The sequence below is a fragment of the Anoplophora glabripennis genome, unplaced genomic scaffold (assembly GCF_000390285.2).
Source record: "Anoplophora glabripennis isolate ALB-LARVAE unplaced genomic scaffold, Agla_2.0 scaffold71, whole genome shotgun sequence".
Lineage (NCBI taxonomy): Eukaryota > Metazoa > Arthropoda > Insecta > Coleoptera > Cerambycidae > Anoplophora > Anoplophora glabripennis.
The window spans coordinates 996,566-1,018,325 of NW_019416239.1; the positions used below are offsets into that span (position 1 = coordinate 996,566).

The 21,760-nt window shown below is 29.8% G+C and overlaps 1 protein-coding gene across 1 annotated transcript in view; it reads right to left on the reverse strand.

Annotated features, from left to right (window-relative positions):
- Positions 1–8,641: 8,641 nt before the first annotated feature.
- The window catches only part of LOC108917634, a 58,214-nt gene continuing 45,095 nt past the window's right edge, over positions 8,642–21,760 (reverse strand). Inside the window, exons 10-16 of the mRNA XM_023455815.1 lie at positions 19,738–20,393; positions 17,121–17,564; positions 16,227–16,305; positions 12,502–12,692; positions 9,617–9,800; positions 8,974–9,113; positions 8,642–8,922 (exon numbers count right to left, since the gene is read on the reverse strand). Coding sequence (XP_023311583.1) covers positions 8,723–8,922; positions 8,974–9,113; positions 9,617–9,800; positions 12,502–12,692; positions 16,227–16,305; positions 17,121–17,564; positions 19,738–20,393 — 1,894 coding nt within the window. The 3' untranslated portion in view covers positions 8,642–8,722. The remainder of the gene's footprint in view (positions 8,923–8,973; positions 9,114–9,616; positions 9,801–12,501; positions 12,693–16,226; positions 16,306–17,120; positions 17,565–19,737; positions 20,394–21,760) is intronic.

The following is a 21,760-nucleotide window of genomic DNA, read 5'->3' on the forward strand; positions in this document are numbered from 1 at the left end:
AGGTTAAATGTTAAATTTCTAGTTTAACTGATTGTATTCACTTCAAAAGGACTAAATTTATTGTTATTGTTGTATAACAAATTGATGTGATTGTTAGAAAAGCGATTGGAAATTTTAAGTATCTATCGAAATGTGATTTTAATATTTTTGTAAACTTGACAATTTTTCTTAAAATTAAATGTTATGTCAAAAGTTCTGTGCAATTAACTTTTCCTCTTCATCCTTTCCTTTTATTCCTCCATAGTCCATTTAACTCCGAACACCGAAAAAAACTTTCAAAGCTAAAAACTACTGTATAGTCACATATTAGTAATATGTGGTAGGTATAGTTTACTTGTAAAAACTTAGGAATTTTTTAATTCGGAACATCAACTGTAAAACTAGTTGGTAAGTACAAAAATAAATTATGTTGCAGCCTATTATAAAGTACTTTGGTAAGTTATTTGAAATTTAACTAAAGACGAAAGCAGATACAATAACATCATATCTATAAACTTTTTATTTTGGAGCCAAGAGAATATTACGATACGTCTAAATTGTTTATATATTCACTTCCCCTCTTCATTTTATTAGAGTTTACGGATATTAATAGATATCTGTAATAAAATTAACACAAATTTTAGGTTAATTATGTAACCAAACGTAAAAAATGATGACCGATCGTGATGTGTATTCAAGACAATTTCACATTTCATCCTTTTATTTCCAAATTCCAATGTAGAGGTTCAGTTTGTATATGTAGGTAACATTTTAGACTCAAATTACCTGTTGATTAACCATAATCATAACTGATTAAATTTATTATTTTATGTTAAAAGGAGCGTGGTACAAGAAAAGTGACAATTTTAAATTTGCCTCTTATTTTCTTATGCGATATGCAATGAGTCAGAAAGAGATGACGGTTGAACGAAGATAAACTGAGTAATTTGGTGACGTATTTGTTTTTTATTGGCTGATTGACCTATGCGGCGACAGTCTCTTTACGGACCGTGCACTCAAAGTGACAGCTATTATTAATTTTGTCAAACAATAACAAAAACGAGTGCACAGCCAACTTGCTAATTTCTGTTTAGATAGTTAATAGTGAATCAAAAAACTGATATTTTTTTTTAGACTGACGTTAACTGCGACGAATAATATTTTTTTTGTAATAAAATTGGTACAAAAAAAATCTGAGTGCATAATTTCTGCTATTTTTCAAATTATTGAAACGGAATTACGTCATGCAATAAATCGATTTTATTTTTTTTTTACTCGAAAACGGTGCTTCATAAGAAAAACAGTCGAAATACCTTTTCTCTTCCAAATTGAACAAGAAATTCAAAAATATTTTTTATTTTAAGAAAAATCAATGGTGTATTATTTTTCTCTTTAACAATATCCAGAGACGTGCCTGTGCGCACGCCACTGGTGAAACTAAAAACAATATTTTTATCGTAAAACATGTATTGTTGTTAAGTGTCAAAACCTGTAAAATTTCATTAAAATATTCTCAGCGGTTTTCGCAATATTTATAAATTTGCATTTTTTATTAAAACTTTATCACCCTGTAGATCAGAAATTAAGCGTTTTTGGAATATGGTATATTAATGAAATACATCACAAATCACTTGCACTATAACCTCCTGCAAGGAATACGTCGACTTACCAAACACCCTGTATGCAGGGTGTTAATTAATTTTGTACAATAAATTCAATAGATTATTATTTGAGTCATTTTAAGACAAAAAGTTCATATAAACATTCGACCGCAGATGATTCGTTTCTAAGATACAGGGAGTTAAACTAAAGCAGCAGCAACTAAAAATACAACTTTTTTATCTCTTGAATGTTTTTCTCATCTTGATTAATTTTTGGAGAAAAAAAAATAAAATCCACTTAATTGCCTATCCCTGGACCACACAAAAAAATATTCGTTATGGTACCGCTCGGGACACCACTGGACTTAACTAATCTAATGAAGTTAGGGTTAAATTTCTTTCGAAATCCTTAGACATACAGGCATAACCTGATATAATATACAGTACCTATGTCAGCGGATTGAGTTTACAAGAGGACAAATTGACGAAAAAGTAAAAGATACAAAAAAAAGTCAATGTTGAAATAAGTTTTTGCTTGTTTAGAAAATACGAATCACCATGACGGACCTCGATTTTGTTGTACAGGATGGGTCAAAAGCACAAAAATGTTATTTTACGTAAGAGTAAGCATACCTTATTTTGCAAGATACGAAAAAAGTCATTATTGATAAAAGTTTTTGCTTGTGTAGAAAATACGAATCACCATGACGAAGAGTGAACATACCTTATTTTGCACGATATGAAAAAAGGCATTCTTGATAAAAGCTTTTTCTTGAAAAATGGATAAGAGCAACGTTATCAAAAATTTATTTAAGTATTCTCTAGCACCTCTAATCAGAGTACCTACTACATAATTCCTAAAATAATAATGATACCTACTTAAGGACATACTTGCCATTGTATTGATTCAATGAAGTAATTATTTAACGTAAAATACTTCTCATCAAAATGCTATTTACTGAGCAAATGGTTTTTATAGTAAACTGTTATGGGAATGGTCATGTATCATATCGCTACGTCATGGAACAATTTAGCGAACAATTTGTAGGAATCCTAATAAGTCGGATGGCGATCTGCAAAATAATAAAAAAGTTTCAAAGAACTGGTTCGGTTTTAAACCTCAAAAAGAAAAATAAGAAATATGACCATAGCGATGCTTCCACAGTTTAGAAATCGGGCTAAACAGTTAGAAGTTGTGAAAATAGTCATATTCAGAAGATGGGTGGGGGACAAAATATTAAATGGAGGTATTGCTTTTTATAAAATGTTTTCTGATGAAGGTATATTTTCTACTAATAGAACTGTAGCATCCCAACACGACAGGTACTGGTCTCCAGAAACCCCTGCATTTAGAATAATGATACGAAGACAATATTTTACATAAATGAACATCTGGTGTTGTCCATGGCATTATAGGCCTATAGGTATTTTTACAATAATACCTGCAATAGAATATCGTACTTAGAAATGCTTGATACATTTTTTAGTGAAGAACTCGAAAATTTACTGTTACATTTTCGTCAAAAAAATGTATTTTCAACAGGATGGTTGTCTAGCACATTATGCTCGTGGGGTAACAGAATTCCTTAACCATAGGATGGATTTGTCGAAATGGTCCAATTTTGTGGCCGACAAAGAGCCCTGACTTAACCATGGCCGATATGTTTCTATGGGACCGTTTAAAACAAATTGTTTGTGCTACTCCAATACCAAATAATAATCAAATGCTAAAAGGTGGATTATCCAGACTGTCCGTTCAATATCCCAAGAAGAAATCATAAATTCCTTCAGATATCTAAGGAAGTAATTAGAAAAACGTGTTCAATATGGGAGTGGTGTTTTTGAAATTTGATATATTTATCATATTGCATTGTTTACTATTATTTAGCTGAATTATTGTAATTATATTCGTATTATTTAGAAAATTACGTATGAATAAGACGTACTTTAGTTTTGTACTTTGTTCCCAGTAAAAAAATAAAATTTTGATGACGTGACTTATTAATTTTTCAAGTAAAAACTTTTATCAAGAATGCCTTTTTTCGTATTATGCAAAATAAGGTATGTTTACTCTTAGGCAAAATGACATTTTTGTCTTTGACCCACCCTGTACAACAAAATTGAATTCGTTATGGTGATTTGTATTTTCTAAACAGGCAAAAACTTTTATCAAGAATGGCTTTTTTCGTATCTTTTACTTCTTGGTCCATTTATCATCTTGTAAACTTAATCCGCGAACATACTGTACATAATGGTCATATATTTTTCATTGAATACGAGATGTTTTTCTTCATTTGCATTAAAGACTTCTAAAATTAAAGGCAAATACTACTAATGGTTTATTTTTATGTCTAGCATCTTTTGCTTCACTAAAACGGATAATATTACGTAATCGTGAAATGGAGAAAAAGATATATGTTTAGTTCATTTTCTGCAGATAAAAGCTTAATTAATGAAAAATCAAGAAAGGTTCCGTAAGCTATAAATTATTATTGACTGTACGCTTCTATATCTCAGAATCTACACAGTAGAATGCTGTCGTAGTGTCGTATCTGACTAAAAATCAAGGGGTTACGACGTAGTTTTTATGTGTGCAAGATTTTGTCGATTGCATAGAAAATTCCCTGGGCAATAAATAATTATAGAGTAACATGTTGAAAAATTAAAAAAAAAATTAAATGGTTTTAAAAGTGTACACAAGTGTAGTGACAATAAGTACCTCTAAAAAAAATTGTGTGTCCTTTCTAAACCTTAATTTAAACCCACGGTAAGCGATAAACTTTTTGAAATGAGCGATCCTGTCAATCGAAAACCACGCTATCGATCGTTGCAAAATTTTTAGGGTAGAATTTACTTATTTTAAAAATTGCTCGAAATATACATATGATTTTTTACTATTTTTCGCCCAATGTTAATGAAAAATTCAACTTTTTTGATTCCCAGTTGTTGTAACTTTATAGAAAATCATCAAAGAAACAATAAATAAAGAATGACTTTCAATGTTACAGGGAAAAATATGTCGTTTGTTGTTCCCTTGAATTTAGCAATGGTTTTTGGAATAGTCAAACTCGGATTCTTATTCTACATAATATTTGGGATTTTTCTGTACAACAAAATAAATGACTTCAAACACAAACGTCAAAGCGCACTTTTACTGCTCTATCGCCTGGACTATAAATAAATCTTATTATTAAGATTTCTCTTTTCAGTATTCCTGCATTTATTTATAAAAAATGTTATATCGTAATTTCAACGTGTACTTACAGAGATTGCCTGTAAGTAAAGTGTCTAAAAACATCTTTTGTTACAAAACAAAACAGGATTTTTGATCACAGAAAGCCATGTAATTGGGATAGTGACAAAATATGAACGTGATGCTCAAAGTGGAACACACTGTATGTTAATTATCATTTGTCTTTCAATTTTTCATTTTTAATTAAAAAATATATTAAGAAAAGATGTTTAACATTTGCTTTGACCAATACTGGTTCTCGTTTTTCAGTTATGAATATGTTTACAAAGAGAAGATAATAAACAATGCAAATATAAATACAATTTTAGGAACCTCAATAGGCATTAAACAAAACTGTTATATTTTGTTGGTTAAAGAAAACAATGGTCTGTCTCTAATAATAAGATAGATATAAATACATTTTTTAGTGACAAGCCATAATTTATAAGTCTACCACTGCTTTAACCTGAGATTTAATTAGCTCATGTTGAATGTACTTTTATTCGTGTATTATGCAGAAAATTTCGTTTAAATGTACCTATTTATTTATTCAGAAGGTATTTAGAGACTTTTTTGGAATATTCTTAAATTTGAGCCAAAAAATATTTAATTTTTAACACGTTTAACACTCTCAGTTTAAACTATTGTTCTCTTATGCTTTTATTTACGACATTTTTTGTACAATTTCACGACTTTCGAAAAATCTTTATAAGTATTCCATTTCCATATTAGTTCCCTGTTTTGATCAGTACGTCATATTGTAACTTTTGTGACAATTTTCGATTAATTTTCTATGAATTATGTCTCCCTTCGTGCACGACAACAGCCTACAATTACAACAGCAATTACATATTTGTTTCGTAATTTTAATGAAGGTAGCAGACAAAATAACTGTTACTTAAATGGAGTAATTACCCGCCTTTAATTTCACAAAATGAACCATGCATTTTTCCTAATTAAGTGAGAAATATCTAGGGAATATATTTGCTAAGGGTGACCGCAGTGAATCCCACTATTAAAGGTATTTTTATTATTTTCAGTGCATGCATGCATCACTAGGGCAGAAATAAAGGTAATGCGAGTGGAATTACTGTTTATAATTAATTAGGTATCATTGTGACCTCAGAATTGAACATTAAGTCGAAAAATGAATCGCAATATTTACACAAATAGTAATTTACGCCAAAAATTCACCTTTAACATCTGACCTTCACATTTCAATTGAATATTATCATTAATTATCTTCAACACTTATCAGATGAAAGTAAATGATAATTAGTTCTATGGGTTTTTGCCCGCTATCGGCTACAACTTTCTCCTATTATTTTCACATTTTGCCAAGACCATGTCTGAAGCGCTTAAACAACATTTATTACCAGCCTTTTAAGCGATCCATCTAATTATAAAAACGCAAAGGTCTGTGACTTTCAAGAAAACACTGAACTTGTAAATGCAATGGTTCTTCATATTCGTACCAAGAGATACCACTCCTTTTTCACTTACAACAATTGAATTTTATTCTATTATTAGATAATAATTCTTACTTCTTCGCTTCTAGGTATAGCATGCAGGTGTATGACTGCTGTATATGTGTGGGAATAAAGATTAGTAGATACGAGTAATTTTTCGAATTTATCTTTTGAGACAGTTACTTCATGTTAAAATTAATTAATTACCAAATTCTTAGAGTTAACAACTACTACAGAGCCTTCATACCTGATTATAAGCCACGTGATCAGTAATTGTGTTTGGAAAAGTAATTTTACTTCTTTCATGTCGGTAATTAAATTTCTGTAAAATTAAGAAAATAAGATCGAGATTATATTAAAACACAACATTCTGTTTCACCGACTGTTGATTGGTGTAATTTTTCACGAGATTTTATTCAACCAATCAGGGGATCACATGATCTCGAGCATAGGAGTAGCGGTTTATCGTTGTTCTTTGTAAACAAATCATTAGTATTGGTGAAGCCAAAATTTAGAGAATTTTTGTTGGGTTGCCTAGGCTCGGCAATGACGTGGCTTGTAAACATTTATGAATGCTAGTTTGGATACCCGTGTTTTCTCCCTAATCGTTAAGAAGAGTGGGGAGATGCTTTTTCTGCTAGAGGGCAGAGGGAGTTGCATTAGCCAATCACGTACCTGCGCGAGAGTGCAAGATAGAATCCAAACTTTCTCTTTCTTTCTCTGTCCCTCGTCCAAACTGTCGGTGTAAGCGTAGTTCCTCCGTGTAATATACGCTCTAAGGTCATATATTTTTTTTGACAGCTTGCAAAATATTTTGATTTATTTATCCTCTTTGCGCAATGAATGATAAAGTCAAGATTGCCATGGAATGAGTGCATAAATTAAGCTGCATTCAATTGTTTAGTTTATGTATTTCTTTGAGTGGAGATAGAAAAGTAAGGAGATAAATTGGGTAGAGCATTATACAGGATGAATCATAACTGATCCAAAAAAAATTTGGGAATAGACGCGGCATGAGAAATGGAGTAAAAATCGTAAAAAAAAATTTGTAAAATCCGTATAGTTTCCGAGAAAAAAAATTATTGAAGTTGTAGTACTTTCAACTATTACATAGCTGGACAGCTTAGTCTCTAGCGTCATTCGCAATACGCGTGGAGAGCCACGCGGCCTCTGCGACTCCGAATACTGAAATCTGATTTTACAATCGTCGTTTCGATAGTGTTTACCAAAGTTTTTTAGTAGTTAGTGTCGAAAATGGTTTGCGTGTAAAGCAACTCGGAGTTGATGGATATCGTTTTAATTTATAGTGAAGCAAGACAACATTTGTATTATTGTGAAGCATTTGTGTTATGGTGAAGCAAGACAACATTTGTGTCAGGTCGTAGACACTGGGTAAGACGGGCCCAAATGTGTTTACACGTCGTCGGTGGCCAACAGTTCTTATTTCTTTCCTTGCGAAATTCTTTCAAGTATTTGTCCATTTTCATCACACTGCCTGTCGCATTGTGCGAGGTCAGGTTTTACAGTAGACCAATTTCTAGTGCCGTACAGACGTGTATTTTTAAATCATCTTCGAATTGCCCTTTTTTTGGATAAGTTCTGAATCACCCTGTATAAATATCCCTGTAAATAAATTTAGTTTAAATGTTTTTTATGATTTGCTTGATGGACAGTATGACTTTTTTTTCTTTAACAAAACATTATGATATATTTTATTGTGAATACGAAATCCAATTAACAAAGGAAGTGGAAGTAAAATTCTAAGTAGGTACTAAATCATTTGTCCCTTTTCTTATAAAATTTTCATTTATATTGCGAAATATGTTTAAAAAAATATATACATTTTTTTTTAAATCCGTTTGCAACTGCAATTATTTGAAGTTTTGGAAGTTAATGACGCTACATTTTCTGAGAAAATTGTAGAAAGATGTAATTCGTACACAAATTATCTTTAATATTATATCTGTTTTGGTATTAATTCTCGACTCAATTAGTTTTTATATTTTAAATTACGTTTCCTATTTACGAAGTGAAATTTCAAACAATTATTAATTTTGCAGACCGATTTGGTATGTAAACATTTCTCCTTCATTGGAAAGTGAAAGTATTGCTCTAAAGAAATTTTATATATTGGTTATTATTACAGGATAACAATTCAAGTACCTATTTTAAATTATAACAAAGCGAAATATTTAGTTATTAAAATTCCTTGTTTATATCTTGCATTTTTTAAGTTCCATCATTTGAGAGTGATCCACCAGAGACGTATTAATGAGTTTCTGTTTGAACTTTGCTATGATACCTTACAAAATATTGAAGCAAATATTTTTTAGTTGTCATATATTTATTCGTCGTTCAAATATTGATACAACACTCTATCATTTCTATTTTAAAATAATATCATTAATCAGAATAAGAAATATGTTTCTGGAATGAGTTGCTTAGCCAAATTTATTCTTGGCTTCTTCTTTTGAATATTTTCTTTTGCTTCCTCGACTTGATTTTCTTTCTGACGATACGCCAGTGGTTCTTGTACTATTCGCGGTCAGCGAGATTTTTCTAATTTTCTCCATAGCTAATTTTCGATTGCACTTCTTCAAAAACTTGATTTTGCAGATAAATATGACGAATATAAAAAATCCTAAAATTCCATATTTTTCAAAAATTATACTTCAAAATTACAAAGTTGTACCTTGTAAACAGTTGATGAAATCCCATATTATCTCTACATATTCAGTGACGACGTTCTTCTTAAAATCGTAGAATGACGATACTACTTCAAATAAAAAGAAGACGCCCATTATAAAGGATAATTTCACAACCAAGCTGAATCTAAAAAGATAATATTTTCTGATTAAACACTAAGTGTCAAAAGTAAGGAAAGGACAATCCATTAACATCTAAGAAAAAACAGTCTATAATTATTTATTTTGGGATAATACGCAATTTAGAACCCAATGCATGTTTCGGATAACAAAAAATTTTGGAAACATAAACCAAAGCAATATGTATTTATCCTGTTTCAACATCAAAAGGAAGTTTACAAAAACAGTGTCTGTGGGATTTAGTTGTTTAATTTTTTTCTCAGAACAGAGGATCGAAAAAATTGTACAATAATGACATCAATTTAGATAGCTGCTTCGTGTTTCTTGCTCCATTTTTGATAGCAATGCTACTACCACTAAATGTTTATATGTCTATTTTACTATTTTGCCACCTGCAGAAAAATTTAAAATGTAGCTAGCAAACGTACTCGTACGGTTTATCTAAGGTTATCATGATTTGTTTCACGTAAATTTTATAGTTTACATTTTAAACTATTGAACGAATGTTACCTTTCCTTTCGTGCTCGAAATTTGTTCTTTTTCTTCTGAATATCAGCAGTCTGGTTCATTTTCTGGATATTTCCTTTTACTTGCAAACAATATCTGACAGTCTTAACAAAGAATACCACGTTCACCAACTCTATCACATTTAATGGAATTATGTAGAACAAAATCTCGGCATAGTTATCTTCACCTGCAAAATAGTATAAATAATAACTGCTTATATTATTTTGCAATAACATTTTCACAAATAGTAACACATGGGACTATATTAGTGATATTTTTAAATTGTTAATTATAAAACAATAAACTAAAAATGTGTTAAATGCTACATATAGCCAAAAAGAAATTATTATTTATTTTTAATACAATACAATAAATGCTAAAACTATCTATAGTTTCTGACAAATGTTTGGAATAATAATTTTCTTTCTTCTACACGAAGATAATAATGAATATTAGATAAATATAACTACACATGAAAATGATAAACAAATGTTACTATCCTTTTCAAGTTTTTACACTGGAATTAAACGAGGATTTCTTTGGAACTTTTAGGATGTACTAACATGTACCAAAGATGTACAGAGATTTAAAAGATTTACTTGAGATTTACCAGGGATGAATTTGATTAAGCTGATTGATGCGCATTGCGTTAATTTTTGGTCACAGCGCTTTGAGAGTGTTTTATTGTTATCTAATGCTTAAAAAATAATCCTTAAATTTAAATCAGAGACGTCTCAGACTAAGTTTTTTTTTGGATAAATACCGTTCCAACTTTTTCGTATACTAACGTCTCAACAAATTGGGCCAAAAGTTAGAAATTTTAGATGGGCTACATCGTTTTGGAGTAAAATTAATTTAGAAATTAATTATTATGTTACATGCTGAAAATATGTGAATCTCAATCTGTAAACACCCAGTTGATAATATCTTAATTGACAAGAAGGTATAAAAATCCTTAAAAATAGAAAATTATGATATTTATAATAAAGAAAATGTTGCAACTCCATGTAGTAAGTTTATAGGAAGGTAGTTAAATAAAAAATTCGTGTATTTGTAACTGATGATAAGCATTATTAGTTTTTATTTTGATCATAACTTTTGTTTTACTGAAACTTGTTTCTGGAAGTAACGTATTTCATATGTTTCTGGAATATTGTTGTTTTTCCATAAACAACAAAATATGATCAATATTTTTAAATAATCGTACAGTTTTTCATTACCTACGATCAGTTTCAAAGGGTTTGTAGTTTATTTTTGGACGTACACAATTTTTATTTTTATGTTTATAATCAATTTTACCCTGAAAGTATGCTACTTTCAAACATTTGCATCACACGGTGGAAATATCTACATAAAAAAAGTTAAAGTGCAATTTATCCACAACAGTACCCCGATAAGTTTTTAGTGGTTAATGTTATATATATGCTGTTTTTTAAAAGGATATATTTATTTTACTTTCTTATTTTCTTTGGCTTGATTTGTTATTTTTTTTGTATTGTTGCAGATAAAATTTATATAAAAATATTAAATTGCTTAACCTAATGAATATGAATCTTCATCAATAGTGTTTACGTTAAAAAATAACATTTTTAATAAATATAGGCCGATAATGATTCCCTTTGTTCAAGAAGCATATGGGAATAAATAAATGAAATTATAAAAACATATGAACTATTTTATTCTCAACGGTTTATAAATATTTCAATCAATCATTCTGAGATTTGCTTTTAAATATTTCAAAACTGGTAGAGTAAAAACTACAATTTTTTTGTTGGTGGTTTTAATAGAAATTTCAAAATTTATTTATGTATTATTATTATTATTATTTTCTAAAACAGGTGCACTCCGACTTCGATGGTATATAAAAATGAGATAAATAGTTCTAGTAAACACAAGTCTGAAAATGCTTCGTTATAGTATAACTGTATAAATCTAGGGAGATGTTAAGTATAATTAAAAATATGTAATTACTTGTAGAATTACTACTACAGTGTATTGAGATTTAGAGGGATGTAATAGGATTTACCAAGGATTTCAAATAAATTGACGGGGAATTACGGGATCAATGCGTACTTAAACCCAATTCGGAATTAAGCTTATTTAAAATCTTAATATGAAACGTCTGGAATTTTCATCCAAATATTTTAAAGTTACAGTTGAACAATTTTTTCAAAAATTTCTTGTAACCTTATATCTCAAAAAATAGGATAACTCTTGGCATTCAAAGTACGCTATTGAATAAATAAAAAAAGTATAAAATCTTTTGTGGAGAATATTTTTTAATGCAACTTATAATTCACCGTGTAGATAGGAGTTTTGGCACATTTGTACAACCCTGTATACCAAGACATAGCAAAATTTTTGAAATTTCTTCGGGCACAGATTCGTACCTGAAGTAAGCAAAGGTATAAGCATTTTTAAGCAAAATAAATTCTCTCCGAATGAGTTTAGAACATACATGTAGAAATGGGGAAACCCATTATGAATATAATAATATTAATGATTTTCACATCGTGTCAGATTTTACAAAATGATCTAATCCCATATTATTTTAAACAAATTTAGCAAATAAAGAAGCGTTATAACAATAAACAAAATTATTCCAATGAATGTGATGAAAAACTATAACGTTTCATGCTTGATGCTAACGACAATATCGATATAATAATGGCCATAGATGATATATTTATAGCTGGATTGTTTTTAATTTTTTTGCAGTTTTAAAAAGTTAGACGTAAGTATTTTGAATTATTTTCCTAATTTAAACTTGATATTTCAACAGAACAATTTTTCTCGGATTTCTGGTGCGTTAGGTCAGTACTATTTTAGCATTCTACGTTATCCAATGTTGATCAAAATAAGTACCTACGTGTTAACTATCACATTACCTCTTTCTATTAAACATTTTGTTTCTCCTATTCCAATTTTTATCGATGGTGGTAACACGTCTACGATGTGAAAGATGAATAGAACAAGGGTGGTTATTGAAGGCACTCCCCATCCGTATAAGCTGTAGCAGATGAACCTTTTTAGATCCCTCCTTTTTTTGTTGTTGAAAGAGGAGTATCGTTTGGAAGACCTAAAAATAAAAGTAAAACGTTTCTAAAATGTATGTAGGTATACATTGATTTCCGCAAATAAATTCTAAATATATAAATCATTCATTCATTAAGAATTTCTATAGGCGTATATTAATAATTAGTTTCAGGCTACTACTATGACGTAAAATTTCATTCAATGGGGCAATTTCTTCTCATTTGTAAAATTCGTTTATTTACATTTTTTTATAGCTCTTATGAAAACTGTATAGAAAGACATGTTATTGTAACCTTTATTATAACGACGCTAGACGATGTCAAAGTTCTGCATAAGAACCGACACAGAGCAGGTGTCCGAAATATTGTAATTTAACTAAACTTACCTACAGTGCCTTTCATAAATGATTACAACCCATGTGACCGCCAAACCGACACTGTCAACTAAAAATCCCTAAACCTTAGCAGCACCAATATTAATGTTTCGTCTACAGTTAACAATGACAAACCATTACGACTATGCTCGAGACAATGCTATAGCTGATTGGTTGAATAAAATCTCGTGAATAATAACCAATCTCCCGCTGGTGAAACAGAATGTGTTTTAATATAATTTTGATCTTTTTAATAATTTTTATGTTTATCTAAAGAAATAAAACTACTGTCCCTAACAAAATTACTGGTACCATGGGTTGTAATCATTTATGAAGGCTTTACAAATACAAAATCGTACCAAGCGCCTTCACAGGGAGGCGCCAAATTTAAAAAGTAATAATAATATCTCTGCAATGCTTTAACTTAGAAGTACTATTTGGTACGCAGTTTTTGGAAACATATTATACATAATTCGGTTCTAAAAATTTTCTTGTAATTGCTGTTCACAAAAAGAAAAAACAGTATTATTCGAGGTATTAAGTTGTTCCAACACTATGAGTTGAGAAAAATTCCGAAAGTTTGTCGATTTCGTCACTTTTTTCACATTAAATTGTAAATATCTCGGAAACGAAGCATTTTTCGAATTTTTGTCAAACAACAAAAAGTGTTTATTTTGGTCCATTTTGCAAGAGTTACTCAATTATTATTTTTTATCCAATAAGCATAAATAAATGCCAAATAGAAACTTGCCAACAGCGCACGAGTATGCTGAATTTATTATTTGTAAGTTGGTAGTCCATGTCTTGTATATAAGTATACATTATGCTATGTGAAGTGATCGCTTGCACAGCTGATTTCTTTAACCTAATAAATGTCGGATAAAGAACATAGTCGGTAGAAATGAAAATATAACAGAAAATAGCAAAAGCAGGAAAAAATCTGTTGAACAAAAAATTGTGGAGCCAGAACCTCCGCACACCGTTCGGGAGCATCAACTAATCAACATAGAGTACATGACACAAAGCATGCACTGCTCTTTTTGCAAAGAACGTATTTTAGACTATCTACAAACTGTGATCACAAAGTGATTCGCGTGGAAAAGTTTATATATGTTTTAGTTACTTCATAAGTAGCACACTACTATGATGCACTTCTGTAAATACAAATGAAAGTAGAAGACAATTTGATATAATTAAGTATGTAGTATTATAGCCAAAAATATTCTAAAAAATCCACTGAAATTATTGTAATTTTAAAATGAAAACTGATGTTAAAAATGTCATAATTTATCAAACTACATAAGATTGTTATATACGTTATAAACATTTCATTTGTTACATTCATTATATTGAAGATTTATCGTATTTTATAAATAAAAAAAAAAAGATTTCGAAAAACAGACTTCATTTGAAACTTTCTCAGTATTTTATTATTCCAAACTGAATTACGCAAATAAACACAGGTTGAATGTAATTCATTTCTAATGACTAATTTATGTATCGAGAAGTTTATTTAAATTTCCCTCCAAATATCCTCATTCATTCTCTATTGCGCTGTTGCCGTTACTTCTTCGCGTTTAGAACAAATTAGAACTTTTTATTTGATTTTTAATTTCTCTGTGAAGTGTGCGGTAACCTAATTTTTTCTTTCTCTCATCTATTAATTAATAATTCAGGTAAATATCTATATTTTTTCGTCTTACCACTGTTGCCACCTCTTTGTAAAAGCATGTTTACAAGACCATGTCTGCGGCGTACCCAATTTTTGTCACATAATTCGCAGTAAGTTAAGTATTAGACATCCAAAAAAATTTGTAAGAAAAAAGTTGTTCAGAATTTGATCCTCTACAACTTTTATAAAGGCCATTTTGCTCTAAAAAAATGTTTAGGCAACCACCCCCATAGCGCTTAAGTGTGATCTTTTGGTTGGATACTCAGGAGGCAGTCCCCAAACGACCCTGAAAAAATTATCCCGTATGGATTTTTTTTATAAAATGACATATTTATGTTAGATATATTAGATATAGTTAGATATATTGAAGATTTGGTTTCAGGTGTCGAGTAGGTCGCGATGGTTTGATGATATGTTGAATTCATTATTAATAAGTGTATTTTCAATAACTAAAATTGTTGAAACTGTAGAACGGGGTTTGTTCGTATAATTAATAATAATCACAACTGGTAAAACTTATTGAGAACCTTTGGTATCGTCCCAGAGTATCTTACATAAAAAATAGGTGAACATTTGTGGGTGTAAATGACATGTTCTTTGTCCCGGTCTTGTAGTAAACAGGAGAAAAACTTAAATAAAAGGATATTTTTTACTTCTACTCCAGTTTTTATTACGAAAACGTCTTTTTATTGCGAAAATTATTAGTGAACTAAGGTCTAAATCTTTTTTGTGAAAAGGAATGAATACACTAAACATGAACATACCGGACATGCTGATAACGTGAGGAAAGATAATGAAAACTGCACGTCTTTATGCACCGATTTCCAAATAGACTAGCACCAACCACAACAACAGAGGTAGCGCTTTCGGTGGAATCAGCAGTTTCAAAAATGTTTTCATCATATCGGCGTGGTAGGTTAATAGGTATTATAAAGAATTTTTTATTTACTTGCAAAAAATATTTACCGATTTACTCTTCAAATATAATTTAATCCCCGTCTATACTTATTACATCTTATTGCATTGCATTTTATGTTTGCCATACTAAAATAAACATCTTGTAGTACTAAGTACATGGAATAAGAACAAGAAAGCGGAAAGTTAATTTTAGCGATTTTTATTATTTGTTTACACATATTTTATCCTGGACAAATGTATGTGAGTATAAAAACGATATTTCCTCTGCCTATGATTCACGTATTGAGAGAACCTGTCACCAACAGATGTTGGTAATATTTTCACATGCAACAAATTAATCAATAAGTTTAAACGTGGTATATCATTATTATGAATAATTAAAAATTGCATATAGACTACGTGGGATGATTTCATACACGAATTTATTATGATGTATAACAAACATATAGAGTATATTTTCATTTCTTACAAACACAGTGGTATATAAACTAATGTATTGCGCAAATATTAAGTGCCATAATTTATATGATTTTCAATTACTACGTCAATTATTTTCTTGTTTAAATTTGTGAATTAATTTTTGCAGTAATATAAAAAATATAGATTTTTCTTACCCAAAAGTCCAGTAGATGTCGTAGCACATTACTTGGAGCCACACAAAACAAGATAGGCTTAAATATATGATAAGGAAGCCTATAACATTCAAAGATTAATTTATGTGTAATTTTATCCACTGACAACATGAAATCACATAAAATAATACATTTAATAAACAACGATTTCGATTTCTTTTTAAATTTAATGCAGAAAAATATTCAAGAAAGGTGACATAATGTTCTTTTTTGGTATTATTATTTGTGGTCCACAATATGACATGCTCATAGGAGATAGTTTAAAATTGGATTCCAAAAAAGATATTTACACTGAAAGAAATAGGCTTATTAAACTGTTTCTCTAGAATACTGTGTATAGCGCATGTTAAAACTTTTATAAGAGACACAACTTTTCTTTAAGAAGCACACTCATCTCTACATTCATTATTCAATTAGTTTAAATGGAAAGCACTTATACACCTTATGCACCTATGAAATAAAGCTTATAATGAATTATTTATATATTATTATGTGTTATAATCTTTATGTTCCATTTGTATAGTAGGAAAGATTTGTTGTATAAAGACCAATATCCGAATATGTATGTAATATCTGTATTAACAGAATTATTCGTTTTCATAATGATTATATTTCCATTTTTAACATGTAAAACACCTCTTGATCGTCACCTCTCGTTGCATAATCTATTACGATCGTAAAATTTCCGACAGTCCGCTGTGCATCGACTATTACGCCCCTTCTAGTAGCATTTAGGATTCTAATGAGGAATAAAGCGCATTTCTTTCAGTGTAGTTATTGCAATGAAAAAGTTTAAGCCTTAACAAGAGCTCTTGATGTTTCATTTTCAGATTTTTTAACCATACGCCATAAGACAACAATTCTGAGGATACTTACCAATAATTTTGCAAGTTGTCAGAGTCTTTCTAGCGTTCAAATTTGGCTTAAAGGTGCAATAGGTAAGAACCACAAACAAGGTGAATAAAGCACCGCAAAAGCTGACCAAAGTTTTCCCAAACACCTTCCTTGTTTCCTTTTTAAGTATATAGTAAACTACTGTAATGATGAGGAATATATTCGAAACGATCATGGCCCATCTGTTAAATAAAAACTTTTTCTCCATGTACTCGGTATGCGGTATAATTCTAAAAAACGTATGTCCATATATTTTTCCTCCCTTCGTGGCATGTTCAATGCAATAGGTTTCTTCTTCAGGGGAATAAACTTCGTTGCCTATTTTCTCTTGGAAAGTGTAAAAGTATCCTTGGTTGTCAAGGTGATATTTCTTAATTCTTGGAATGTAGACTTTAGTTTTGTAGCCATGTATTATGGCGTAGTCGGCTGAAAATCAATTGCAGATAAACTTCCTGTAAGCTATAGACATACAAACAGTAGTAAACGCAATTAGAATTTGCATTGTTGTTAGAGATGCACTAAAAGCCATTTAGAAAACGTCGAGATTAAAAACGGTGTAAATAATTTTATTCATCCACAAGAAATGCGTTCCACGAACTCAAAGAAATCTCAAAACAATCTTGACCATCGTCAATGAGGTACTTAAACGTTAAAAAAATATTGCAAATACCTTGTAATATTTTCGGAATTATTAATTAAGAAATAAAAGATTACTTTTATTTCTTAAAATGCGAGCGAACAAGGCTTATAGCTTGCGACGTTTTTTTCGAGACATCTAGTGTATACAAATTCGGAGATGTAACAGTGGTAGGTATATTTTCAACTATCTTATTTATTTTGTTTTTTATTCAACTATTTTTTTCTTCTGGATCAGTGTTTTACATAAACAATTTATGCGTTTTCATCCCATAATTAATTTTTAATAACTGAAAAATAAAAAATCATAGATGGCCATGTGAAGGGATGTAGGATCAAAAACTAATTTAAAAAAACGTAACAGGTTTAAGGTTTGTAATTTGATGTATATTATAATTTCAGGGTATATGCAATTTGGAATGAAATGGGTGTAGGGAGAGTAAAAAAAAGGGAAAGTGAAGCTTCAGGTATCTAGTTTTCAGATCTGCAGATTAAAATTTTCAGTCAACCAAATTATTTTTTGACGTTTGTTAAGCTTGTGGATATGTAAAAAAAAATTTGAAAAAAATAATTAAAAAAAATATTTTTTCATTTTTTTTATTATCATGAACGTTTTTTGATGAAGAAAATATGGATTATTGCTAAAAAAACATTTTTAATTTAAAAAAATGAATAAAAAGAGAAAAATTACTTATTACATTGATTTTTAGCAAAACGACAAATTTAAACAATCCGGGCACTAGGAAAAAAATCGCAGCGTTTTGAAATTATCAGGATTTCTTTAGGACACTTTGAGGTTGAAAAGTTATAATCGATATCCTTAGTTTATTCATTATTTGCAAAGTTATGCCGAGTTATTCAAATATCCCTAATTATGCAATTTTTACCTTTTCTCTAACCAACATTTTCACTTTGAAAACATTTTTTTTATCAAAAACACATAATTACGACTTGTAGAGAATACTTTGCAGTTTACGACCATTATTTCCCGAGTTGCCAAAGTCAAAAATATTTTTTTTACTTTGAGCGACGATAAATCAGTGACAAATAATCGTCCAAGGCTCCGGAACCCCTCAAATTGAAGAGAATTAAATTATCTAAAAGAACTTCATGACTAAATTACCAAAAAAAGATTTTTCAAGTCCATTGGACTTTTTAAAAAAAAGCAAAAATTTACAAATTTTTTTTGCGTTGATTTTCTTATTATTACTCAAAATGTGCTGACGATAAAAAATTTTAAACTGCAGATCTGAAGATTAGACACCTGAAGCTTCAATTTCGTTTTTTTTTATTCTCTCTACGACCATTTCCCTCCAAGTTACAGCTCTTTGAATATCACCCAAAGTTTTGGAATTTTTTTTAATATCCTTTAATTTCTGTGGCGTGTAATAACTCTTGAAAATATTCTAAAAAAGTTGTTGTTCCCTGAAACTACTTTTTCAGAACCCTGTTAATTTGAAAAAGAAAGTTTTCTAGACATCAAATGAACTAAATTCTATCAAAATCTCTAAACTATTCTATATAGACATTGAATAAAAAATTACAAACATAGTGAATTACAGTTTCAAATTCACAAAATTGTGAATATTTCGAAGGATGATGGGCTGCTTTTTTAAATATTTAATTTTTGGTTCCATCAAAAAACAAATTTTACAAGCATACAAAGAAGTTCCTAATTTATGTAAAAGAGATAGATTTACGATTTATTATAAAAAAAATATCCTTCTTGCAACCAAGTAATCCGTTTCATCAACATATACTATTCGAATAATTTGTATTGAAAACATAGGCAGTTATTTTCAAGGAAATATAAATTTTCCAGTGACTGTTTTCCAAAATATAATAATTTTACCACGAACTGCATCAGAATATTTCCACCGGATGTTGTCTTTCAATTAAATATGTTGTCCATCATCCAAAAGTTAACGAAAACAGATAAATGAACGAACAATGTTCCACTTACCACTGGTATTTGGAATAATACTGGAAAATCTATTGAGATCCATCCCATACTCGTACGTGTCCGTACAGTGAGATCCATTAACAAAACTTTGTCCATCAGCACAGCACTTATGAAGACATAATACACTTTGACAAATATCATAATTCTTACAAACCCTTACCACAAAAGTACCGTTAACCGTTTCATCTATGCAATAACTATCTTTACGAAATTTTTCATCAAATTTGGAAATGAAAACAGCATCATCTTCAACTTGTATATCATCCATACTTACAAACTTGTAATCGTAAATAATCTCACACGATGATAACCCTACTTTTAAAAACGATGTATTAAAGTAACTATTTCTGAAACTTTTTACACAGGAATGAGTAGCGGGATCATATAAATAACTCCTTGGGCAACACTTCGGTAGCATTTTATCATCAATATTTTTCACAATAGTCGTTTCATTTATAGTTCTTTTAAACAAAAACAAATTGGAATTTACTGCCTCAACGCATTCATACTCTTCTGTACTATTTAAATCCACCTCGAAGTCTGTTTGTATTTCCACACGTCCATTTCCACTTTGGTTGCATAAAAATTCGCCACTTTGTTCAATGAAAACACCACCCACCTTGCAACATTTTGGTAGGCCCACGTATGATGCAGTGCTGATATTAATAGACCGTGCTTCAATTATAAAAAACAAAAAAATCGCAGGTAGTAACATCACTGCTAGATTTATTAACAAAGTCTGAATTACTCATTCGAACCACTAGCAGGACTGACCCGAAATGAGAGATTTTGATCTAAAACGTTTGTTATGACGTTAAGGAATATATCGCTGATAATTTATTTATACTAGAAAAAATGTTTCATGTTGAGCTTGATAACCAGATGCTTATTATTCCATAAGCTTAAATAATATCGTTCAAGGAAATAAAGAGGAGGATATACGCTCGTCTAAATGATCACAAATTGGTTGTACATATGCTGTTGTTAGAAGTGATAATCGATTCACCATTTTTATGCCCCATCATTCAAATTCGCATTGGCTTTATGGGTTCTAGTAACGATGAGTTAATTGTATTGTAACTTTTTTTAGAAGTTAGTAGTTTTTGTGCGTAAATCTTGTCATATTTATAAACGAAAGATCTTCCAAAATTCTGACAAGCTACTTTAACAATTAGTAAAGAAACCAAAATACACATCCTACTTTTAGATGAGTAAATATATAGAATCGTTTTCTACAAGCATTCTTTAACTAAACTTTTGAAAATATTGTAGATTGTTGTAAGAAATGACACAAAATTTATCGAAACTGTCTACTTTCAGTATGAGGGAAAAATTATGTAACATCTGAAATGGTTTCACAATAAATAACAAATTTTTAAATACACTCGCGCACAGACACACATTTTTTATGAGTCTATTAAAAAGAAAACTAGAATCACAAACTGCTTTACGAATGTTGAAAACTTCAGCGGAAAACTTAACACTGTTACTTTAATCTTGAAACTAAAAATCTGATGTATGAACTAATCTGAGACAAATACTTTTCGATACGATAAATAGTAGGTATTTAAAAATAAATTTTCCGACTAACTCATGAAGGTGTAGCTTTTTATAACGCCCAGTTTTAAGTTAGTCCCTAATATACCGACTAAATATTGCAGCTTCCCTTAGCTAAAAGTAAATAAGGAAATATTATATGGATATTATAGTCTCATAGCTATTAGACATAAGCATTTCTATTAAAAATAAAACAGAAAACAAATGGGGCTCTAAACATTTTATTAATTTAATTTAATTTAATTTAATTTAATTTTTATTTAGTTAATTTGTATTAAGTTACTGTACACGGAGAAAAATGCTACTGTTTTTAGATTGATCTTTATTTATTTAAATCAATATTAACTATAACTGATTTATATCACTATCATTCAAGTAGCTGGAAATTTATATTTGATATGAAAACGTATGTTTGATTAGAATATGATGGTATGTGAAATTTTATACAATTATTTACATGATTAAC